This window comes from Cyprinodon tularosa, unplaced genomic scaffold (assembly GCF_016077235.1).
Source record: "Cyprinodon tularosa strain WSP-4 unplaced genomic scaffold, ASM1607723v1 ctg164, whole genome shotgun sequence".
Classification (NCBI taxonomy): domain Eukaryota; kingdom Metazoa; phylum Chordata; class Actinopteri; order Cyprinodontiformes; family Cyprinodontidae; genus Cyprinodon; species Cyprinodon tularosa.
Genome location: NW_024038475.1, coordinates 705,214 through 726,650, shown reverse-complemented (window position 1 = coordinate 726,650; position 21,437 = coordinate 705,214). Strand labels below are relative to the sequence as shown.

Genomic DNA, 21,437 nt, shown 5'->3' with positions numbered 1-21,437 from the left:
TACAATAAAGCAACACCTTTAAACTATCGCTAAAGTAATATTATTAAGTCTGACATGTACTCTGTGTTACCTGAAGATATGAATGTGGGGTTTCTGTTTGGAAGTGAATCTCTAAGTACCTGGAGCCAAGCACCTGTAGTTGTTTGTGTATTTTCTTACAAAACTAAAGGGATATACAGGTATTGACTTTGGATATGCTGGTCTGATCGGATATGCTGATCTGACAGAACACCGGAAATAGGCAACGGCTCCACCACGCCCCTGACAGAATAAGTTGGAGAAGATGGATGGTTGAATGTTTAATTGTCTGACAAATCTACTAACTCTTCAACATCCATTGTTGCTCAGTCTGCGCTAATTATATTCAGGTAAGTTTCTTCTTAGCAATCTGTTCCCCATTTTACACTACGCCAACTCCAACGCTTACTGCAAACTTTGCATTTTATTCAGAATTTAAACTCACAGTCTACAGCAATTCAGTTTTTTTTCATTTCAAATCATCATAATTATCATCTGAAGCACTTCACAAGAAAAACTTTCTTACGAGTTGATTTTAGTAACACTAGTAAAGGACTACTAATTGCTGTAAGTAGTCGGAACCCCACAACTCTCTAAATAAAGATGCTACAACCTTAGTTCAGGACCTCGCTAAGGCAATTCTGAAAGGACGATCAAAAAACACAATTTCAAAATCTGGTGAAAAGTAACTGTAGAGGCTTTGCCAACATTTTATTAGACATGTGGATTAAGGTCAGTCATGGTGTTTTTCTATTGGTTTAATTGCATAAAGATCACTGCCCCTTCTGCATTAATCAGTCTCAAGCAGGCATCTTCTTTCAACTATCACTGAATCAGTTAAAGCAATGACTGCTTGGAGGCAGTTACCCAGCCCCTGGAAGAGAGTAAGAAAGAAGGAAAGAAAAAATACCTGACATTATTAGAGAGCAGATATCTTGGATCTGATTGAGATATAAATAATCTTCAAGTTTAAAGTCAAAGTTGACATCATGTTATGTGTATGTTTGCACTGCAGTCTGCAGAAGAACGAAAGGTTAGATGGGGAAGTTGAAAGTTGTAAAACTGGGATAGAAGTACAAAGTTGTAATTTCCTTGAAGAGCATGAAAGTAGGGTTGGAAAATCTTGCAGCGCTGGGAGGCAAAATAGAGATAATTTTGTTTTGCATTAATTCATTTAACATTTCATGAAATCTCATTATTTGTCCGACACTGATCAGCACTCAGTGCCAATCATCTAGAATGAATACAGAAGCAACTTTGCCAATGTAGCATACTGGTCAATTCAATAAGAAAATAACTAGATTGCGATAGCTTGTCTTTTCAGTATGATTTAAGTTAAACCTGTCTCCACCTCAGTAAAATCCCATGGTGTGGCTGTGTTAAGCTGTTCTTATCTTAGAATATTAAAACCTCCATCTGACTACAGGGAGAAAAAGACAAGCATAAAGCAAACATTTTAGAATCCCCTATTCTCGATGACGGACTTGATTTCCCTGCTCTCTCCAACTAATATGGGGTAATGATAAGAAGTAGAGGCACAAACAAAATCAATAAGAGTGGAAGAAACACAGAGAGCAAAATGAAAGGGGATTCATAAGAGGCAGCCTGGGCTCTGTTATTTTCCCACCACTAATAAACTATCAAAACCTTTGAATAAAGCACACTCTGGCAGGCTTTACTTCATTCATTTATTCACAGATTGTAAAACAAGCCTAAAATAAACACCTGTTTTTAAAACAATTTGGTCCCTCAAGCTTAAATAAATTTGACTCAACAGAAGCAAAATTGCTATGAAAGCGTACAACATTTTGTTCCCTAAAGAAATGTTTACAAACAAGCAATGAACACAGATTTACATTCCAAGTGATAAATCTCACAAAATCTAATGGGTTATATCGTTTGAGTCTGACTCTTAAAAGCATTTCTGAATAAAAAAAAAAAAGTCTGCCTTTAACAATGATGATAAATTATGGATTTGATTATTTTGTACCATAACTCTGAGAAAAGGATAAAGAATCCATTATGAAATGTTAACTGTCATGCAGTCCTAAATGTGGCTATGGCACCAATGCGTACCAAATGTGTACAAACACCATTTACTTCACTTTTACAGTATCATCCTAAATCTAATGAAGAACATTGATTTAGTCTAGCTCTTGAAATATTGTGCTTGAATACACAGCAAACTGTATTATTGTTACATTTCCACTATTTCTCTTAACCATTGGTTTTATGGTTTCTAAGCTGTCTTTTTAATACCGACTCAGATCAGATATTTCAGGCTTTTGACGTGCAAAGAAAGCCGCTACCTTCCTCTTTCATAAGACACATCTCACCCACTGGTGTTTATGTTATCTTATTACCTTTCAGCTGATGACATAACATATTTGGGAGATAACAGATTCATATGCATGGTGTATGAATGACGGTAAAGAACAGCAGTTACAAGGATCTCCACTCTCTTATTTGCATTCACCTCCTTTCATCTCAGTTGGACGGGGAATTCTCCTCCTGCCCACTTTGCCATAACAGAAGACTCTTTTCATGCAGAAGGAGAAGATCTAATCTGTGCAGGAAGGGGAGAGGCATTATCATCATCTTTCACCCACACTAATAGAGAGGGAGACCTTTCCATTTACTGCAAGGCTGCAGCCTCCAAGACTGAGAAAACAGAGATGTGGGATAAAAAGAGGTCTATCCCCTTCCTTATATGATTAATATTCATCCCCATCGTCTGCAGAGGTGCCTTTGCTAAGCATCAGAGAGACAGATATGCTCAGGATTATTTAACATATAATAATTTGTCCTGTCTTTACTCTTGATGAATAATCAAAATATGTCATTTTACTTGAAAGGCAGCTCCTAATTATTAGGATCACACAGAAAGAGGAATAACAGAGGAACAAATGTTGGATTAAATAATATAAATATCAGTTGGACTCACTTTTAAAAGAGTCTTCCAGCTGTAGAAGAGAAAGGCAATGACAGTGCCATGTAGTGATCATCTATGACATCTATGGCTTTTGGTGGAGCATTCAATCCAAACCTTACTTCCCACATACAAAATTGAGTCACTTCTCTGTTGCCAGTTCACAGAGCTTTGATCCCTTTTAATAGATACTGAACACTAAAGACCAAGAATGCTGCAGTTTTAGGAGGTGCTCTGACTCTATTGTCCAAGCATACCATATCAGCCTTTTCTGAACTTTTTCTTACACATAATATGAAGAAAAAATCTGTCTCTTGCTGCCTAATGTTTCTCACCAAGTATCATATTGAAGTGGTAATCAGTAGCCTCCCTGAAGCCCCGTCACACCTTGACGATTTAGCCTGACGTACGAAAAATCTGGCAAAAACGCTGGCATACATTGGATAAGTTATGGGTGAGTTTTGTATCAGTGATGAGGACGCTGATGCACGCTAGCACACGTCGACAAGTACTTATGTCAGCGTATGCTCATACATGGGTCATATGTTACAGGTAAGTTATTTAATCATTGATAAACGTTAAGTGTAGGTTACTCATAAGTCATGGTATCTAGCTTATCTAAAACCTATGAGTAACTTATGCATAACTTATGCGTAACTTAACAAGAACTAATCTCCAGCACATATCAATGTATCTGACGTGTTCCAGACAACTGCTGGACATGTTTCTAACTTACAGCTACTGTATAATGGTGTAATGGCAGCGTTTTGGTATAAAAGGGGGTCCAAAGGAGGAAATGGAGGTAAACGGCCACTAGGTTAATACAGCGATCAAAGAAATCTTTTTATGCAGGTCGGGCACCTCCAGACGCATTGCCGCCCCCCTCAGGACTGGCTTGTGACATTTCATGGGCATTATGCTGCCATGCGTTATGCATAAGTTAGGCTGTCGTTGGGCACACACTCTGGACTTGTTATGAATACTCTATGCATATGCCCAAAATTCAAAAAATACATAGACAGTTCAGGGTATTCCAGTGTTTTAGAAGATTCTGGGACGTCAGGGATACGCTGTCTAAGTCGTTAAGGTGTGACAGGGGCTTTATACAATGTTTCCAGCATTAACCCATAATGACAAGCCACTCTGCAGGAGATCTGCAAGCTCGAGGAAGAATGTAACATCGTCAGAAAGCTGTAGCTGTAAAGACATCCGCTTTGTGTGTTTTATTTTCCACTATAAGCGCTCCTGAAAAGTAGACATTTTGCTGAAGTTCAGTGCTTTAATCTGTCTTGTCACACATCAGAGAAATTCATCCTGTGTGTTTATAAGTAGAAACGATGTGCAACAAGCTGAAAAGAGGTGGTCTCTGCTCAGTTATTTTTTAGAAAACATCTTTCAACTAGCTGGCCACAGAGACCACTTTTAAATTGTTTCATGATACTCTGGAGGGGCAAAGTTTGACTTCACGGCCCACTTAGTCATCAAAAAAGAACAAAAAGATGGTAAAAAGGCATCAAATTCCAACACATTGGAGGGGTTTTTTTTGTTATGAAAGAATAAAGAGTATTTTACTTTAAAAGCTAGTGTTCATTATGTTATGATTGGTGTATGCTAAAAGCTAAAGGATGTAAAAAAAAAAAACAAAAAAAAGCCTGGTGTGGATCTAATAGTTTTCTCATATTGGAAAAAACCTGTCATGTTCAGTAGTTTTTATACAACTGCTTAATAGATGGCTACAGACCCGTAAACAAAAAAGTCTATTTTTCATGTCGCAATAGAATCCCATTGTGTCAGTGAGGCCCAAAGCAATAGGAGCTCATAGAGGTCTTACATATACACTTTAAAATTTGTAAAGATGTTCTCAAAGCATATGAGAATCCCAATAAATAAAATACAAGTTAACAAAGAAGCAGCAGCAAAGCTGAGGAATGGACTAAGCAAAGAGAAATAATTAGAACCCCTTCAAATGAATGCACCCCACCAGAAATTTGCCTTGCCTTTCAAATGCTTGGCTTGTAAATTTTTAACCTGACCTACAGTCACATGGAAATTAACTTTCCCAAAATGGTTTTGAGAGATTAATTAAAAGCAATGTTCCCTCTAAATTTTCTATTTGTCTGGTTATACACACAAGCCCCCTGAGTAGGCTGAGGACCAGTGTGGGCCGCATCACATGTGCATTCTGTTCCCACACACCAATATTAAACTTGTTATAAACCTAGGATCATAGCAAGCTATATGGCTTATTAAAATTTAAGAGATTAGTGCAGCAATTCCCATTAGTTTACTTCTAATTTAGGTGATTTGGCCGATTTAAAATGAAAAAAAAAAAAAAAACGTTGTCCATTAGATACATGGTATACTATATGTAACAGTCCAGATTTGGCCAGGGTCAGGCTCCTGCTCTGGAAGAAACGAAAAAATAAACCTTCAGAAAGAACTTTTTGTTCACATTAAAACATTCCTACAATGAAATGCGTGCTGTGCTTTTTATACACTACAAATTCTTATAACTAATTTTTAAATCAGAATTTTCTTAGCATTTCTATAAATTATATAACAGTATAAGCATTTCATGATTAATATAGATAAGTAAATAAATAAAAAAGGCTTTAATAAATGTCACTGGAATAGGAACAAAATGACTTAACCCTGACTTAAATTTGGATTGCAGGGCTGTTGCAAAGTGGTGAGTTTCATTGTGCTTGACTTTCGGTCTGCTTTTCTGGTAATTGTGTGTGTGTTTACCGTGAAAGTACAACTTTTTGTTTATCATATGACACGACATATGCAAATCTGACGTCTTGCGCATGCGTACTGACTATGGGTATGCTGGTCTGATGGGGTATGCTGATCTGACAGAACACCGGAAGACCAGACTGGTAAATACTTTGGGTCGCCGCATATTTTTCTTATGTTGGATTATTTCTTGCACTGTACCTCCCTGGGAGAGAATTATGAAGACTGGAAAAATGTTTAAAAGTTAACAATTTTTTAAATATTATTTGAGTTTAATATGGGAAGAAAGTCAGAATTCTCACCTTAATCTTAGAACTTTGTTTTTAATCTCCGAAGATTAAAACCAGAATTCTGATATTAAAGTCAGAATTCGAAGATTAAAGTCAGAATTCTGAGAAAGAAGTCAGAATTATGCTCTATTCCCATATTAATCTCAAATAAAATAGTCAGTTAACTTTAAAAAAAAAATTTTAGTAGCCCTAATCCTCAATCCTAGCTCTTTGTTGTGTGACACTTACTTTTAATGAAACATATTCACCCTAATAAAACTCTTAACTGTATTTATATTTGTTATAAAGATGATTTGATAGAGATATTATAAACTGGGTTGGAAGAGTAGATCGTTCGCTAGATAGACTGTTTTCCATTTTTATATTAGGAAACAGAATTTGGGGATATGTTCATTGATGGTTTTAAGTTGAAAAAAATTTATACATGAATTCAAAATGATAAAGACAAACATGTTATTGGTCCAATTGATTGCAGTTTATAATGAATTTTATTTTATGCACTGCTTAGATTTTCATAGGCGCTGGGAATGCTTGAGTAGCACGCAATTCCGCAGCCACGCAGCTTAGAGGGAACATTGATCAAAGTCTAATCATTCATTTAGTTAGCCAACTATGACTAGGAAGGAACAACTGCGACCGTTTCAAGAGCTTTCCACTTGTCCAATAGCACCTGGTTTCACAGTGGATCAGTGAGCAGAGGCTGTAATTGCCCTCACTTTCAGGTATTTTCACTGGAAGGACATCAATGCTTTCAAAAATGCTGAATCCAGGCATAGATTGGCTATAAATAAAAGTTATCAGTAAAATACTTTGACATGTTACTCTTGTAAACAATTCTTTAAAATAATTAAGGTATTTTCATTTTAAACAACTTAGAATGCTTAAATTAGGCATATTTCTTTCAGATCTCATGGTTTCTAGATTTTTGTGGTGATTGATTGAAAGTATAATTTGGATGTTTTATTCATGGCTCTAAACTTCCCCAATCAAGCCATGCAAGACAGAACTTAATGAAAGCAAACCAAAATAAATGAAAATTTGTATCAGGAAAAGGGATGCTGACAAAGTGGATGATTGGAGCCCTGCTACACTGGGCTATGGTCCGGGGATGCACATGTTGCTGTCACTGTTACACACTCCATGGTTGTGTCCTTGGTCTGGTGAAGGGCTGTGTACAGTCTCTCATCCAGGTTAGCAGTCAGTTTTTCCGTAAGCTCGGCTGTGATTGTTTGAGGACCATACCCCGAAGACTCAGGCAGGTGAGGGGGTGAGCGCTCATCCAGGGGTTCAGCAAGGTGCCCACATTGTTTGCCATCCTCCTTAGTGTCAACTTGCTCAGCCAGTCCTCTGTCTTTTTCAGATGGGAAGATGGAAGATGGAAGAGTGGAAGATGTTTGTTCCTCAGAATCTTTGACATTGAGTTTCCTTTCCCTTTCTGGAGAAACAGTAGACGTTGGCTTGACTTTTGGGGTGTCGGGGGTGCTGCAAGTTCCATCGCTGGTCTCCTCGTCAGGAGCACTGACAATGCGGGGCAGTGTAGTGTGGTAACTTGTGTCCAAGGGGTAGTTTACACTTTCCCCCCTCCGAAGAGGGAGTCTGTGTCTCTCAAAGGAAGAATGGAAGTGTCTGACTCCAGGATCGCTCCATTGCTTGTGACGCTGCCACTGTTTGCGAAGATGGATACGGGAGCGATGTTTTCTAGGCGACTCCTGCAGGTCGAACTGAGGGTCATGGCGGAGAAACTCATGGAAGAGTGCGTCTGTTTTCTCATCTATGCTGTAGTCACGCCGGTGAAGGGGAATCAGCTGAGATGGAGGTAGTTCAGCCTCTCGTGGGGTGATTATCTGACCATATGGCTGCCAGCTTAAAGCACTAGCTCCTATTTCCATAGAAACCCCTCCACTGGCACCCATTAACAACTCATCCTCAGGCTCCTCCTCAAACAAATGAGACTCAAAACTCTCACCAATAGTACCTGTCCTCCCCGCATTGGTGAAATGATGCCTTTTTTCATGGGCAGTTCTGTCTTTAGGACTTCCAGTGATGCTACTGCTGCTAAACAGTCTCAGGTCGTCTGGACCTCGAGAAGGAGCCTCTATCGACGCATAGCCGCTGTCCATCTGTAACAGTTTACGAGTACCGGATTCTGCATCACTACCCCTTCGCTCTGATTCTGTGCTACCGTATTTTCTCTTTCTTGTCTCTTGTATACCAAACCCCTTATCCTCATGTGCAAAGAACTCATTGTCTTCCTCTCCCCCCTCTGCCTCGTCCCCTAAGTCCTGGGATTGTTGACTAGGAAGCCCTCCTTTCTCACCATCTGTCCGTCCACCAAGTGAACAGACACTGTCAGCATCACCGCAAACTGAGTTCCTGTCATTGTTGCTGCTCTGGTCAGAGGCAGCGTACTTCTCAAGGGATGCGCGTAGTGTCCATATGTCTCTATAAAGTGATTGTGGATCTTGGGGTTGGAAGGAGTCCGAGGAGTAGCCGCCTTCCCTCCTCCCCACAGAGAGGGTCTCTTTTTGAGGATCAGGGGACAAGCCAATCACCTCGGGCCCATCGTGGCTGCAGCTGGGCTCCACCACCACCTCTACCTCTACCCTGCAGTGTGGACACAGGGATTGGGAGACAAAATAAAATGCAATAATAAACGAAACTGAACGAAATAAGTGCAACACAAGTGTTAATGTCAGCGCAACTGACCTGAGAAACATATCGTTCTGACACATATTTGTGTTCACAGTGCACACAATGATTTTCATGACTTGCAATGGCTTCAGCTGAATGTCGCATGAGAGTTAAACCTCTGGAGTCAGAGGAACCACAATAGTAGCGCTGTTATTGGTTTGACAAAAAAATGTTTGTTCCATAAGGCATAAAATGACGAGTGACTGAGCAAGAGGCTAGAAAAGAATGAGTTTACACACGGCAGCTTCCAGAAAGTTAATCACATATAGAATATTAGCAAATAAACACAAGAAATAATACAGTTTGTATATTTAACTAATTTGTAATACTAGAAAACCAAAGCATGTATTCAAAGAAATGTTTTTGCTTTATAAAAGCAAAGGGATTTAACAAACATATGAAGATAGAAAACAAACAATCTACTGTTTGAGGACATTGTGAAATTACCCAGCTATGTCAGCAATGGAAGGGGCTTTTAAGCCAGAAATAAACTCTGCATCCCAATTCTCCACCCCCCTTGGGCTGGGGGATTCCCCGACATCCTGCTTAAAACATGAAATTGGGTTTAAAAGACTTCTTGTTTACTGGGACTTTGTCAAAGGGTCGATTTACTACAGCAAATTGTTGTGAGCTGATTACATCTCACTGTTCCTCTGAAGAAGAGCAGTTTATAAACACAGCTGATTGCATTTTCTTCTTTCTTTTTAACCCATATACATGGTTGCCTCACATTGTTTAAGGCCAAATTCCATATTTTGCCAGAATTAAGCTTTTTGTGAATTTTTAGATGGATGGATGGATGGATGGATGGATGGATGGATGGATGGATGGATGGATGGATGGATGGATGGATGGATGGATGGATGGATGGATGGATGGATGGATGGATGGATGGATGGATGGATGGATGGATGGACGGATGGGTGGATGGAGGGATGTACAGATGGATGGGTGAATGGACGGAGCAATGGATGAACAGACAGAGGAGTGGATGGATGGATGGATGGATGGATGGATGGATGGATGGATGGATGGATGGATGGATGGATGGATGGATGGATGGATGGATGGATGGATGGACAGACAAACAGAATGAATGTAAATGACTGAAAAGATGGATACACACATATGGTTTGTAAATGATAAATAGTTTTGTAATTCAAATATTTGTCTATAAATTTCCAGATTTTGGAAAACTTGAGTGAAATCTCCTATGTTTCCAGACTATATTGGTGTATAAGTCTTAAACCTGGTAAAATAACCTTTTAAGAACTTAAGCAGGTTAGAGTGGGAATATTAAGAGTCAGAGTTTCATTTCAGTGTAAATTACAATCGCAGCTTCTGTAGCTGCAGTAAAACATGGTTGAAAAGCAGCAAAGCAGTGGACGGGATGAATGGCAAGGGAATTAAAGATACCTGCCGAGGGAGGGGGGTGGTGTAGATGGGGGTGACAGAAGGCGTGTGGTGGGTTGACTCTGATAGTATGGGACATCCTGGGTGCGAGCGATGTACTGGATGAGGTCTATGTGGTGAGTATCGTCATCCTGGTCCATGCTCTCGCTGGCGGCTCGCTGGCGCTGGAACTGCCTTCGTTTCGGAGAACCTAGCAGACACCAAACATGCAGAGAGAGAAGTGAGTTTGACAAGTTTTGAGACAGCAGGAGCAAAGTTAGGCTTAATTCAGCTGAAAGCTCTGCCCGACTGTTTGGGATTTTGAGATCTCTTTGGAGCAGAAAATAAAAGAGCATCGGGAGAAACTGGGGGGGAGAGTGTGTCTAGTAGGCGAGGTGAGCGGCAGGGAGGATTGAGTGGAGGGATAAAAATTATTTGGAAAGCGGATGGCTCAAATTTTACGTCATTGAGCCATCTGGGTTGCATGCCTGTGTGTACATTCAGTCCAGTCAAAAGGCAGCTCACAGTTGGTTGCTGCAGCTCCCTGCAAATCCATGTCTGTTTACCATGAGGATATTGGCAAACATGCAACACAGGCAAACAACAAGAAATTACTACAGAAAATAACAAGGAATGATAAAAAAATAATTGATCAGAAATTACCTCTTGTATCCAGGCTGGATGCTCGTTGGCTGCTATCCAGTTTCCACTTTTTTATTTTGAAGTAGGGGCTGGCTCCCTCCAGACTAGCATGGCGCCGTAGTTTAGTGAGAAACTGCAAGACGGGCCTTGGACTTCCAGCAATGCTGCCAGCGGGGCCCATGCCACTGTTTCCCATGGCTGGCACTGCCTCTCCAATGCTAACGCTGCTGCCTCTGTCCCGGGGCCTCGCTCGCATCATCTCAATCTGAGGAAAGACACAGAAAATTGGAAATGTAAAAAAATCTGCCTAGTCTATCTCTTTGAAGGGGTGTTTCCACATTTATTCTTTAACCATCAAACTTTGTTTAGATTACATAAGGCGCAAAGGCTGGTTTAAAATGCATCACTCAAAAAAAAATATTATCCATGTCAGCATCATTTTGACCTGGATCATGCCCACTTATTTCAGTTTTTTTCTACATCTTTGGACAGTGTTCATATCCATACTTGGTATTTTTCATAGACTGAATGTTAATATGTATATTTAATTTTACGTTGATGTTACTTACAGAGCTGGAACTTAGCTCCTTTTTGCCAAGAGCTGCAGAGTTCTCACAGAAACTGGTGTCAACCACCGAATTGAGTGTATCCCCAGGGAGGGCACAGCTGGGATTCACGCCTAAGCTGATCAGAGGTGTTTGTGGCAGGGGGCAAAGCATTGGCTAAAAGGAAATAACCAAAAAAAAGGGAACTTGTTTTATTCCGCTTCATCTGAGCATGCATTGTTTACTTATTTAATCATCTTAAATAAAGCAATGATTCAGAAACCAGAGTTGTAGTCACTGACCTGGAATATGGAAAGAGCTGATTTAGCAACAGGCCGCGCCACTGCTGTGATAGTGTTTTCAGCCGAGTCACACTCGTGAATAGTGACTATTTTGAGTGCTGGTGGGGGGATGTTGAGGTTTGTGAGCCGTGTATTCTTCAGATGATGGAAGTCGCCTTCGGTCAGAGTGTACCTGAGATGCATAGGTAAATAAGTGTTTGCAGCAAAGGGCCTTCCACAGACACTACCATTATTTCAACTTGTCAACGTTTTGTGTTGTTGCAACCACTACCAATAAAACAAAAGAGAAAATGTAGAAACTAATAATGAAGCACAAGGAAAGTATACATGGGTTTCCAATAAAAAAAAGTGTGATGAATTTGAAATAGGCCCCATTTAATCTGAAAATAAAACCAAAATAGGTGCAGTGCAACCAAAACAACAAATACTGTAAAAACACATGTCTTCAGGGGTCAGCCACTAGTTAACAGATTAACTAAATGTTATTTCATCTCAGTTTTGCAGCTCTTATGTGACCATCTCGGTTTGCTGGAGATCATTAGTTAAAGGTATAGTGGAGGATTTTCGCAAATTTTTGAGCAGAGCCACCCTTTCCACTTGCACATGCACAACCCTGTACCCGTTCCCGAGAGTAAACGCCTATTAAACACATCCTGAGCATGCACAAGCCCATTTCTCCTCGTGCACACTCTGTTTAAAAGTTACTGTTTGCATCGCTCATACAAGCTTACTTTCCAAAAGAAGATTTGCAATTTTTCCACTATGTCAGACTAAGCACCATTAAGTGAAAATGGGGACGAGCACATAGGATGGCCTTATGTAAACATATCACCAGAATAAGTGATAATTGGAAGGACCACTTATTTAGATGATCCAACCGAACACCAGACTCACCACTGATAAATTACATGCTACACAATGCTTTAAAGAATTTTAAAGGACTGATAGAGCCCAGTTTATTCCATCATTTGAAAATTAAGATTATGACACAATGGCAAAACTAACAAACAAACACACTGAAGAGATTAACAAGGAGAGGATCAATCAGAGAAAATGGGCTGGAGGCCCATGATATTTCTGAGGGGGTGAAGAGATCCACAGCTTAGGGAATAGAATGAATCAACATGGGAGATATTAGCAGTGCTCTCTGCAATCCTGGCTTTATTGGAAGAGTGGCAATAAAATAAAATAAAAAGGAGCAAAAAAGCGACTGTTGAAGGAAAGACATAAGAAATCCTATTTGCAGTTTGCCAAAAGGCATGTGGAGCACAATAACTAGTGAAAGGAAGATCATTTTAGACTGAAAGGTACTGTATATGTGACAAAAGATTAACACTGCTCATAGCCCTGAACACATTTTCTCTATAATAACACATGATAGTGGCAGTGGGCTGCTTTTCAGCAAAGGAAGGGGAGTGAAACTGGTCGCAGTTGGTGGGAAGATGAACAGAAGTAAATGAGGGAAAACCTGTTTGAAGCTACAAAACCCTTAAAACTTGACCTCAACCAATGTTGAGCCAGTGCTACGATGAAATGATTCAGATGAAAGCAGATTAATTTAAATAGCCCAATCAAAGCCCAGAAGTAAAGCTAATTGCGAATCCTGAAAAAGACTTTCAGGTTAGTATCTTTACACAACTATGTCTATCCAGACTATCCCATCTCTATAAAACAAGGCTAATCCTTATGTTAAAATTCTACATTAACCTAAAAACATTTAACATTTCATGTCAGAAAAAGCTAAAACATGAACAGAATTGGTATTTGTGCTCAGTCTGTTATAAATAAAGAACATTTCACTTTCAGAAGTAATGTAAATATCTAAAAAAAAATGAATGCAAGAACTTAGGTTTCTTCTTCTATATGATACAATTAAATAAATTATTATTAATTATGTAAATCAGAATCAGACTCAAGTTTATTGCCAAGAAGGTTTGCACTTACAAAGAATTTCATTAGGTGTTAATGGTGCAGACAAAATAGATATATATGCAGAATACAGCATCTATAGTTATGTACAATTTATATAGCTATACACAAAATATGTAAGTTTAGTTTTGGGCTTCAATGCAAAACCAAGATGGTTTTACTTGCCAATATAATTTTCAACATTGGAAAATATAAGTAATTTATTTATTCTATTTATTTATGTTTATTTTTTTCTATAATAAAATCTATTTGTTTTTACTTGCCAATTTAATTTACTACATTAAAAATATAATAACTTTTGTTTTGTCTGAACTACTTGAAAAAGGTAATTTCGCTTTACTTGGATTTTCAGATAAAGAATAATGTGAGTAGCTGCTTTAACCTTTTTATGTAGATAGAGTTGAATATTTTTATCAGTGTGATTTTAGAAAAGAATTTGCAAAAACATTGTTTTTTTATGTATGAACACACTCAAAGGGGATAAACACAAAATAAAAAAATATATTTCCTCAGGTTCCGTAAAAAAAAAAAAATAAAAAAAAAACAAATGGTCACATAGAAAGCAGGGCAATGTAACAAAATCTTTTTAAAAAATGGAAAGCAAATAAACATATTTGCATCGAGTGGAAGTGTCGCACATTTAACATAAAATGAACTGTTGCCTCTTATATATTTTGATAGATATGCATCTCAGACTGTAGGTTTTGGGAGAGAAGTAGGACAGCAAAAAAAAATCTGAAATGCTTGTTTGTATCCACAGCATATATAATACATTCTAGATGGGCTACATTCTCTGAACTACACTAGCATAAAAGTTGGACATACTGAATTGTTTACATGCTTTGATCTCAGAAAACAGCAACCATTCAGTGCAAGAGATGAGTGCTGAATCAAAAGGACATAAAAAAAGAAGATATTTGCAAATGTGTGGCTCTGTGTATGTGCTGGCTGTCTGACCTGCGGCCCTTCTCCTGGGTTTTCTTGCCATGATCAAAGAGAGCAGCTTCATTGAAGGAGACACGGCGGCCTGTGGGGCCGGTGGACAGGAAGCGCTCTGTCTCTTGGTCGTGAGAGCTGGCCATGGACAGGCAGTCTGACTCATCCACCCTGATAGTGATTTCTACCAAAATGTAAAGAGACAGAGAGAGGTCAAAGAGGGTAAGACTTTCAGGTTGACAGACGACTGAGGGAAAAACAAAGCTTTAATAAAAGATGAAAGGAAGATGGATATATGTAATAGTGATTCGTTAAATGTGACTGGTAGTCTGCTGTTTCATCTGCAATCAAATTGCCAAAAAACAACAAACCCATATTTTCTTAAGTTCTATCCAGGGTTGTAAACAGTTATGTTTTATTTATTGTTTTAATGATCAAATTGATAGACAAACATTTCAGCTTCATGGATGCGGTTCCTTAAAAGTGAACAGAGATCTAAAGATCTGGTTTTAAGTGGGGAATGTATTGCCTCTTTCTCAAAATTCACTTTAAATGTATTCAGCATGTGATGCACGGCCATGGGAAGTGGGGGTGCTGGGGGTGCTGCAGCATTCCCTAGTGGTGAGAGGGAGATTGTTTTTTAAATGTATTAAAAATACTTTGCACAATTTATACATTTCTTTTGAATGTTTCGGGAAATGATTTTGACTTTTTTTTTATATGGATTTGGATTTTAATTTAATAATTTTAAGGCCTAATCAACACAAGTTCGCGGATGTTACGTTGTCAAACAAGCTAGTGGTCGAAGAGTAAAGAAATATCCCCATCACGGCACCAGACTAGTACATTTACATATTTACATAGCAGCAGACTAGTAAGTTTACATAAATTTACATATTCGAAATATGGCACAGAAACGCATTTTGGATTTTTTTAAAAAACCAACCCAGTGAAGAAGAACACTGGTACCGCAACCACGACAACGGAGAGAAGCAGGAGTGAGGAGACTGTATGCCCGATTCTCTGATGGCAGCTGCATCGGCAGGCCCAGCCCCAGCACCCGCAACCCAACCTAGCATGATTGGATTAGATAAGCCCTTCCAGCCAACATCCAGTTTCAAATTTCCTGCACAGCATTGTGGTAATAAAACTTTCTCACGTTCTATGGCGGCGGCTTGGTTTGCTAGATGGCTGCATTATGTAAAAGAGACTGATCATATTTTGTGTTTCATTTGTCTGAAAGCAGTCAGAAAAAAAGTCATACCTAGAGACAAATTTAAGAGAGACAACCACTTCATGAATGCCGGCTTTTCAAATTAAAGCCACTGAAAATGTTTTATTGTGAAGTTTAATTAATAGCGCACATATTAACCTGAGAACTGATTAATGGTTAATATGATTAATGTCTGCGTGTTACAGTACGTGGTTACTTGCACTGAAGGGTACTGACAATAAAGTATTGAATATACATCTATTTTTCTATTTTTTATTTAAAATATGCCTCTAGGTGGATTGCTATTTTGTCTAAAAAAAAAAACTAAAAAAGATTTCACAGCACCCCTTGATCAAAATGACTTCCTGCGGTGGTCTAATTGGCTCTATATTAGGCACCTCTCTACTAACCTGGCAAGCCAGACTAATTTTCGCTGTGTGCATGGCATATTGGTGTGGAAATTAATGGTTAGAGCCCAATTTCAAAGAAAAGTCAGCAGAAACAGTAAGAACCAATCAGATGTCAGATCAGCCTGTTTTTCAGTGTAGTCCTGTTTCTGACTGGGACTAGCTGGATGTTCTCTCTTCATCCTCTTACATGGGAGCTGGCTTGGAGCTTGTCTGCCTGCCTGTGTGTTTCCTGGATGGGGCCGCCTGTCGAACTGGTTGACAGTTGCCTTTTGTATCTCTGCTTCTTTCTGTATGTCTGCTTATGTCTCCTTGAACCCCAGTCGGCCTCAGCAGATGGCCGCTCACACTGAGCCTGGTTCTGCTGGATGTTTCTTACTGTTAAAATTAAGTTTTTCCTCTCCACTGTCGCTACAAGCATGCATAGTGTGAGGGATTGCTTTAGAGTCAATGACTCGATGCAATAAACTGGTTTTCCTTAGATAGAAAACTTTGAATCAATCTGACTGTATGATCTGGTGAACTGTAAAGGGCCTTGAGATGACGTGTTGTGAATTGGTGCTATATAAATAAACTTAATAGAATTGAATATAATAGATGTCTACAGATGTGATGCAAAAACAGCAACTAGTTTTTGAATTTCAGCCATTTAAATAGCTCTTTTGGGACATAATAAAGAGCATCAATAAAACATCGATCCATTGCAGCTGCAGTCCTGAATATTATGGATACAGAAAAATGCTGTTGCAATCATGGGTCCGCCTCCCACGCCCTGATTGGTCAGGTTTGCTTCAAACCAGAGTATTGAGCCGCTCCAGACTGAGTCCAGACGTGTAAGTAAGTCTGTGTGACCAGGCTACCTCTCTACCACTATGCAAGGTCCACCCTGATGTTTATGTTTGTGTTTGCAGGGCAGAAGCAACTCCTTTCTACCAGCCTGAATAAGCAGGGTGGTAATAAATAAAATGTAGAGATGCACTGATCTGATACCTGGATCGGATATCGGTGATTTGATATAGGACATCCAATCCAGTGCACTTTACATGGAAATGTTAATTATTTAATTTTTTTTGCTGTTTATTTGTTGGGAAATAATATAAAATACATTTATATCTATGTTCATATGTTAGCTTATTCTAACAATGTTTATGTCAAGGCTAAAGCCTTCATTCGCATGGTAAAATGCATAGTTCATTCGTTTAACAATCAAATCGGATTGGTATCAAGCATTGGACGATACACTAAGCCAAGGTATAAGTATCATAACAGAAAAAGAAATGGATGGATTTTTAATAAATAGTTACACAGATGAAAGAACAAGGGGCACTACCCAGCAAGGTGGTCACTAGCTGAAAGAAAAAAGAGAACTGGGCCATGCAATCACATCTTTATGCATCAATAGAAACTGAAAGCAATATGATGCAAGAATCTCTTAAAATATATTATAACACTGTAAGTAAGTATTTAATCTGTTTTGTTCATATTTTTGTTAAAATGGCACGTCAAAAATCCTCTGCACCATTATTGATAAATCTTTATTGGTTTTTAACCAATAACAATGTTAAATCACTCAAAATTTCTGAGCAGGTTTCTTTGATCCCTCCACAAATGATCAGGTCGAAGTCAGGACTCTGATAAATAATACTTAGAGTCAGAAGTAAGACTTTAGTCAAATTAAAGATTACTTTAACCATTTATGTACAAAGGTGTTATTAGATTTCCTGCTCAAATGTACTCAGTAGACGTAGGGACATTATGATTAAAAGCAAACATGTGAAGTTACATTAAGTCAGGTGGTATAAGGCCACACTATTTACTAAGAAATGTAGATTTTCCACCTCTGAGGATTATGTGTTAACACAAAAATCCCTGTCGATTACGTCCCTCCCTTTGGTATGTGTTCTTTTATCTTTCTCCATGCCCTTCTTACCATTGGTGGGCTGAGACCCCTCCATATCAGTGGCAGTTTTCTCGGGGTCATCGCTGGCCCTGGGAAGAAAGAGAATTGCATTACTGCTGTGACGTGGTTACCCACAAATATTCGAACGATCAAGACACCAAGATGGACCCTCCTTTTTATACAGGCGGTCATCAACGTGTAGTGTTGCTTTTGGTTAACAATGAATGCGATCAGGTTAAACTGTTGCCTCATAATGAATAAAAGAAGATGATTTAGGAGCAGACATCAGCACCTAGACAGTGAATATCTAAGATTGTTTGGTGTATAAATGATTGCAGCAGTGAATGTATAGGACCTTTAAAAACTTTAAAACTTAAAAAAACTTTTAAAAAAATTTCATAATTTTTTGCATTATGGTCATAATACTAAATGTATTAAGTTGTGATTTTCTGTAAAATATTAATGCTGTGTTGCATAAATTAAAATGTATGGCAATGTTTTTCTGTTTAGCTCCTACTGAGTCAATACCACATCTCAATCTTTCTCTGCAAAAATATTTTTTGCCCAAGAGCTATAATTGAATAAAGTGTACAAATGTCTTGCCTTAGCCTTTCAAATGTGCCATCGTAACGTAATGCACGGTTCCAAATGTTCAAAATACAGCTGTTTAGTGTCAAATTTAGTCTCCTGGGTGGAGAAGGTCCATCACAGGCGTACATTTTATTTAGCATGTAGCATCCCTCCCTATGGAGGATGCTTCTTTGTTCATTTTCTAATTTCTATCCATGTTGTAAAGCAGATTTCCAAAGCATGATGCACCTTTTACCTGATAAAAGGGTGATCAATCCAAATGCATGCTATAAAAAAAAAGTATATCTAAAAAAGAAATGCAATATTATATTAATTTTACTTACAGTTATCAACTACTTTGTACCACTCAATCTTGTAAAATCCGTCAATGCAAAAATGCATGCGTTAGGAAAATCTCAATACTGTGATACAGGATGATCCTTCAAGGACAGGAGTCTTACTTGTGCCTTAACAGATTTTAGACCAACTTTCTAAGTTGCTGGTAAAACAGGCAATGAAAGATTTATACTAATATGATAGAGCTTCTACACCTACTCACTGGTTGCTCAACATTCTTTCTCAACAAGTTTATTACACATGTGGGATATTTTCTTAAAACTCCCTGTTTTACCATCATTATTAGCTGCTGATCCTCTATAGTGCCTCTTAAATCCCAAGCAGACTATTTGCTTGATGAGATAAGAAAAAAAAAAGCTGAAAGCTATCCCTGGGCCTTTTCCTCCATCTGATTTCATTCTACAGGGCTGAGAACTGCATGCATGTGCTTGTGTGGGTGTGAAGTGACTAGAGGGACATCTCCATCCACCCAGATCTGTGCTTTTCCTTGTCTTTCATTTCCTCTGTGGCTTCTGCTTTGCCATACAAGTGTGATTTGGTGACTGCGCTTGTGTGTGCGAAGTCTCTGCACAGTGCTGGGTTGAGACGCAACATTAATCACCACCGATGGCTGCTATGAAATCTCATTACCCTCATCATTTGTACCAGTCAGCCCGGTTCTCGTTTTCACGCCTGAGCTTGTGTGCTCGCTGTTTATCTGCACCTAGAGCTCTCGCCTGTTCAAGTGTACGTGGGGGTGCATGTGTTGCTATTGGACAGAGACACAGAAATGTGAGGGGCGAATAGGGAAAGGTGGGGGTGGGGTCAGGCATTTTTGCTTTGAATAAACACAGACGTTCGCGGATAAATAGCCGTGGATACTGAAAGTGCCTCCAACAAGGTGTTTTCATAACAGCACAGCAGGAGGTCCTGACATTTAAGCAGCAGCCATGTAAAATGAGCGAGCACGCTGTGCTGTCATGCTTTAACATGCTTACACGTCTCTGTAGGCTGGCACTTTGTTCCTGCAAACAATAACAGTTCAGCCTTCTGAGAGCCTAATTGTTAAGGTTTTTTTTTTTTTTATACCCTACATAAACAACGGTTTACACATCCCTGATTAAAAAGAATGACTGCCTTTTCCATATTGAATGTACTTACTATTCTGTACAAAAAATGAAAAAGCACATTTTGCAATAACTTGGTTGCATTAACACTATGAAACAGAGACATTGCTCCAGCATTTGTTCATTCAGATTCAGTATTCAGTGTTTGTTGGCATCAATATTTTCCTAATTTAGTTTGCAAATATATCCCTTATATATCTGACTGTGAGGAAATCTTTTTTTCCTTCTCAGGGGAACTTGGAGGTCTTCTGTCAGATTTTATTCTGAAGTTAATGGCAAAGCTCCAAATATTTGTTATTGTTGATAATGAATCACTCTCCATATTTAACTTTTAAACAGACACCTACATGACATGACAAAACCCCTAGTTCCATCAGAGCGAAAAATAATACCAGACCATGAAATTACCAAATTCACTCCCCACAGTTTTATGGTGCTCTGAAAAACACAATGCTGTTTTTCCTCTCAAACCCATGTTTTGGAATTGGACAAAATATGATTTTGGTTTTATCAGACCGTTCTTCAGGATTCTATTATGATTATTTATATTCTATTTATTTAATTAAAAGAAAACAACATAACATACGGTGGCCCTGAAGTGCAAACTGCAACTACAAATCTAAAAGCGCAACTACATTAAGGAAATCGCAACTACATAAAGCAAAGCGCAACTACATTAAGAAAAACAAAACTACATAAAGCAAAGCACAACTACATTAAGAAAAACAAAACTACATAAAGCAAAGCTCAACTACATTAAGAAAAACAAAACTACATAAAGCAAAACGCAACTACATTAAGAAAAACAAAACTACATAAAGCAAAGCGCAACTACATTAAGAAAAACAAAACTACATAAAGCAAAACGCAACTACATTAAGAAAAACAAAACTACATAAAGCAAAACGCAACTACATTAAGAAAAACAAAACTACATAAAGCAAAGCGCAACTACATTAAGAAAAACAAAACTACATAAAGCAAAACGCAACTACATTAAGAAAAACACAATTACATTAACCTACAGGAAAAGGTAGGTACCAGTGGGAAACATGAGACATCGCTGATTGGACGACGGCGCCGTTTGACCCTTGAACCGGAAGTCATTCTGCCTGCTGCGGCTTTTGAAAACATGGATATTGTCGCCGCCCAAAACATAGCTGCCGTTATCCAGGAATATTTTAAATCAGGACATACGTACGAGGTAATACTGGATATGCTCAAGACTAATCACGAAATTTCAGTTAGTTTGCGTAGACTGAAGAAACACTTAAAAGAAGCTGGACTGTTCAGACGACGCAACGTCCGGTTCAAGGGTCAAACGGCGCCGTCGTCCAATCAGCGATGTCTCACGTTTCCCACTGGTACCTACCTTTTCCGGTAGGTTAATGTAATTGTGTTTTCCTTAATGTAGTTGCGCTTTGCTTTATGTAGTTTTGTTTTTCTTAATGTAGTTGCTCTTTGCTTTATG

At 38.6% G+C, this 21,437-nt stretch overlaps 1 protein-coding gene across 3 annotated transcripts in view; it reads right to left on the bottom strand.

Moving 5' to 3' along the window:
• Nucleotides 1–1,692: 1,692 nt before the first annotated feature.
• Nucleotides 1,693–21,437, bottom strand: part of cbarpb (CACN subunit beta associated regulatory protein b) — a 32,251-nt gene continuing 12,506 nt past the window's right edge. For all 3 annotated transcript variants that reach the window (XM_038280781.1, XM_038280782.1, XM_038280783.1), the window contains 7 exons: nucleotides 17,964–18,022; nucleotides 14,435–14,597; nucleotides 11,549–11,720; nucleotides 11,271–11,423; nucleotides 10,723–10,966; nucleotides 10,084–10,270; nucleotides 1,693–8,580 (listed from right to left, as the gene is read on the bottom strand). In XM_038280781.1, the coding sequence (XP_038136709.1) occupies nucleotides 7,062–8,580; nucleotides 10,084–10,270; nucleotides 10,723–10,966; nucleotides 11,271–11,423; nucleotides 11,549–11,720; nucleotides 14,435–14,597; nucleotides 17,964–18,022 (2,497 nt within the window). In that variant the 3' untranslated portion in view covers nucleotides 1,693–7,061. The remainder of the gene's footprint in view (nucleotides 8,581–10,083; nucleotides 10,271–10,722; nucleotides 10,967–11,270; nucleotides 11,424–11,548; nucleotides 11,721–14,434; nucleotides 14,598–17,963; nucleotides 18,023–21,437) is intronic.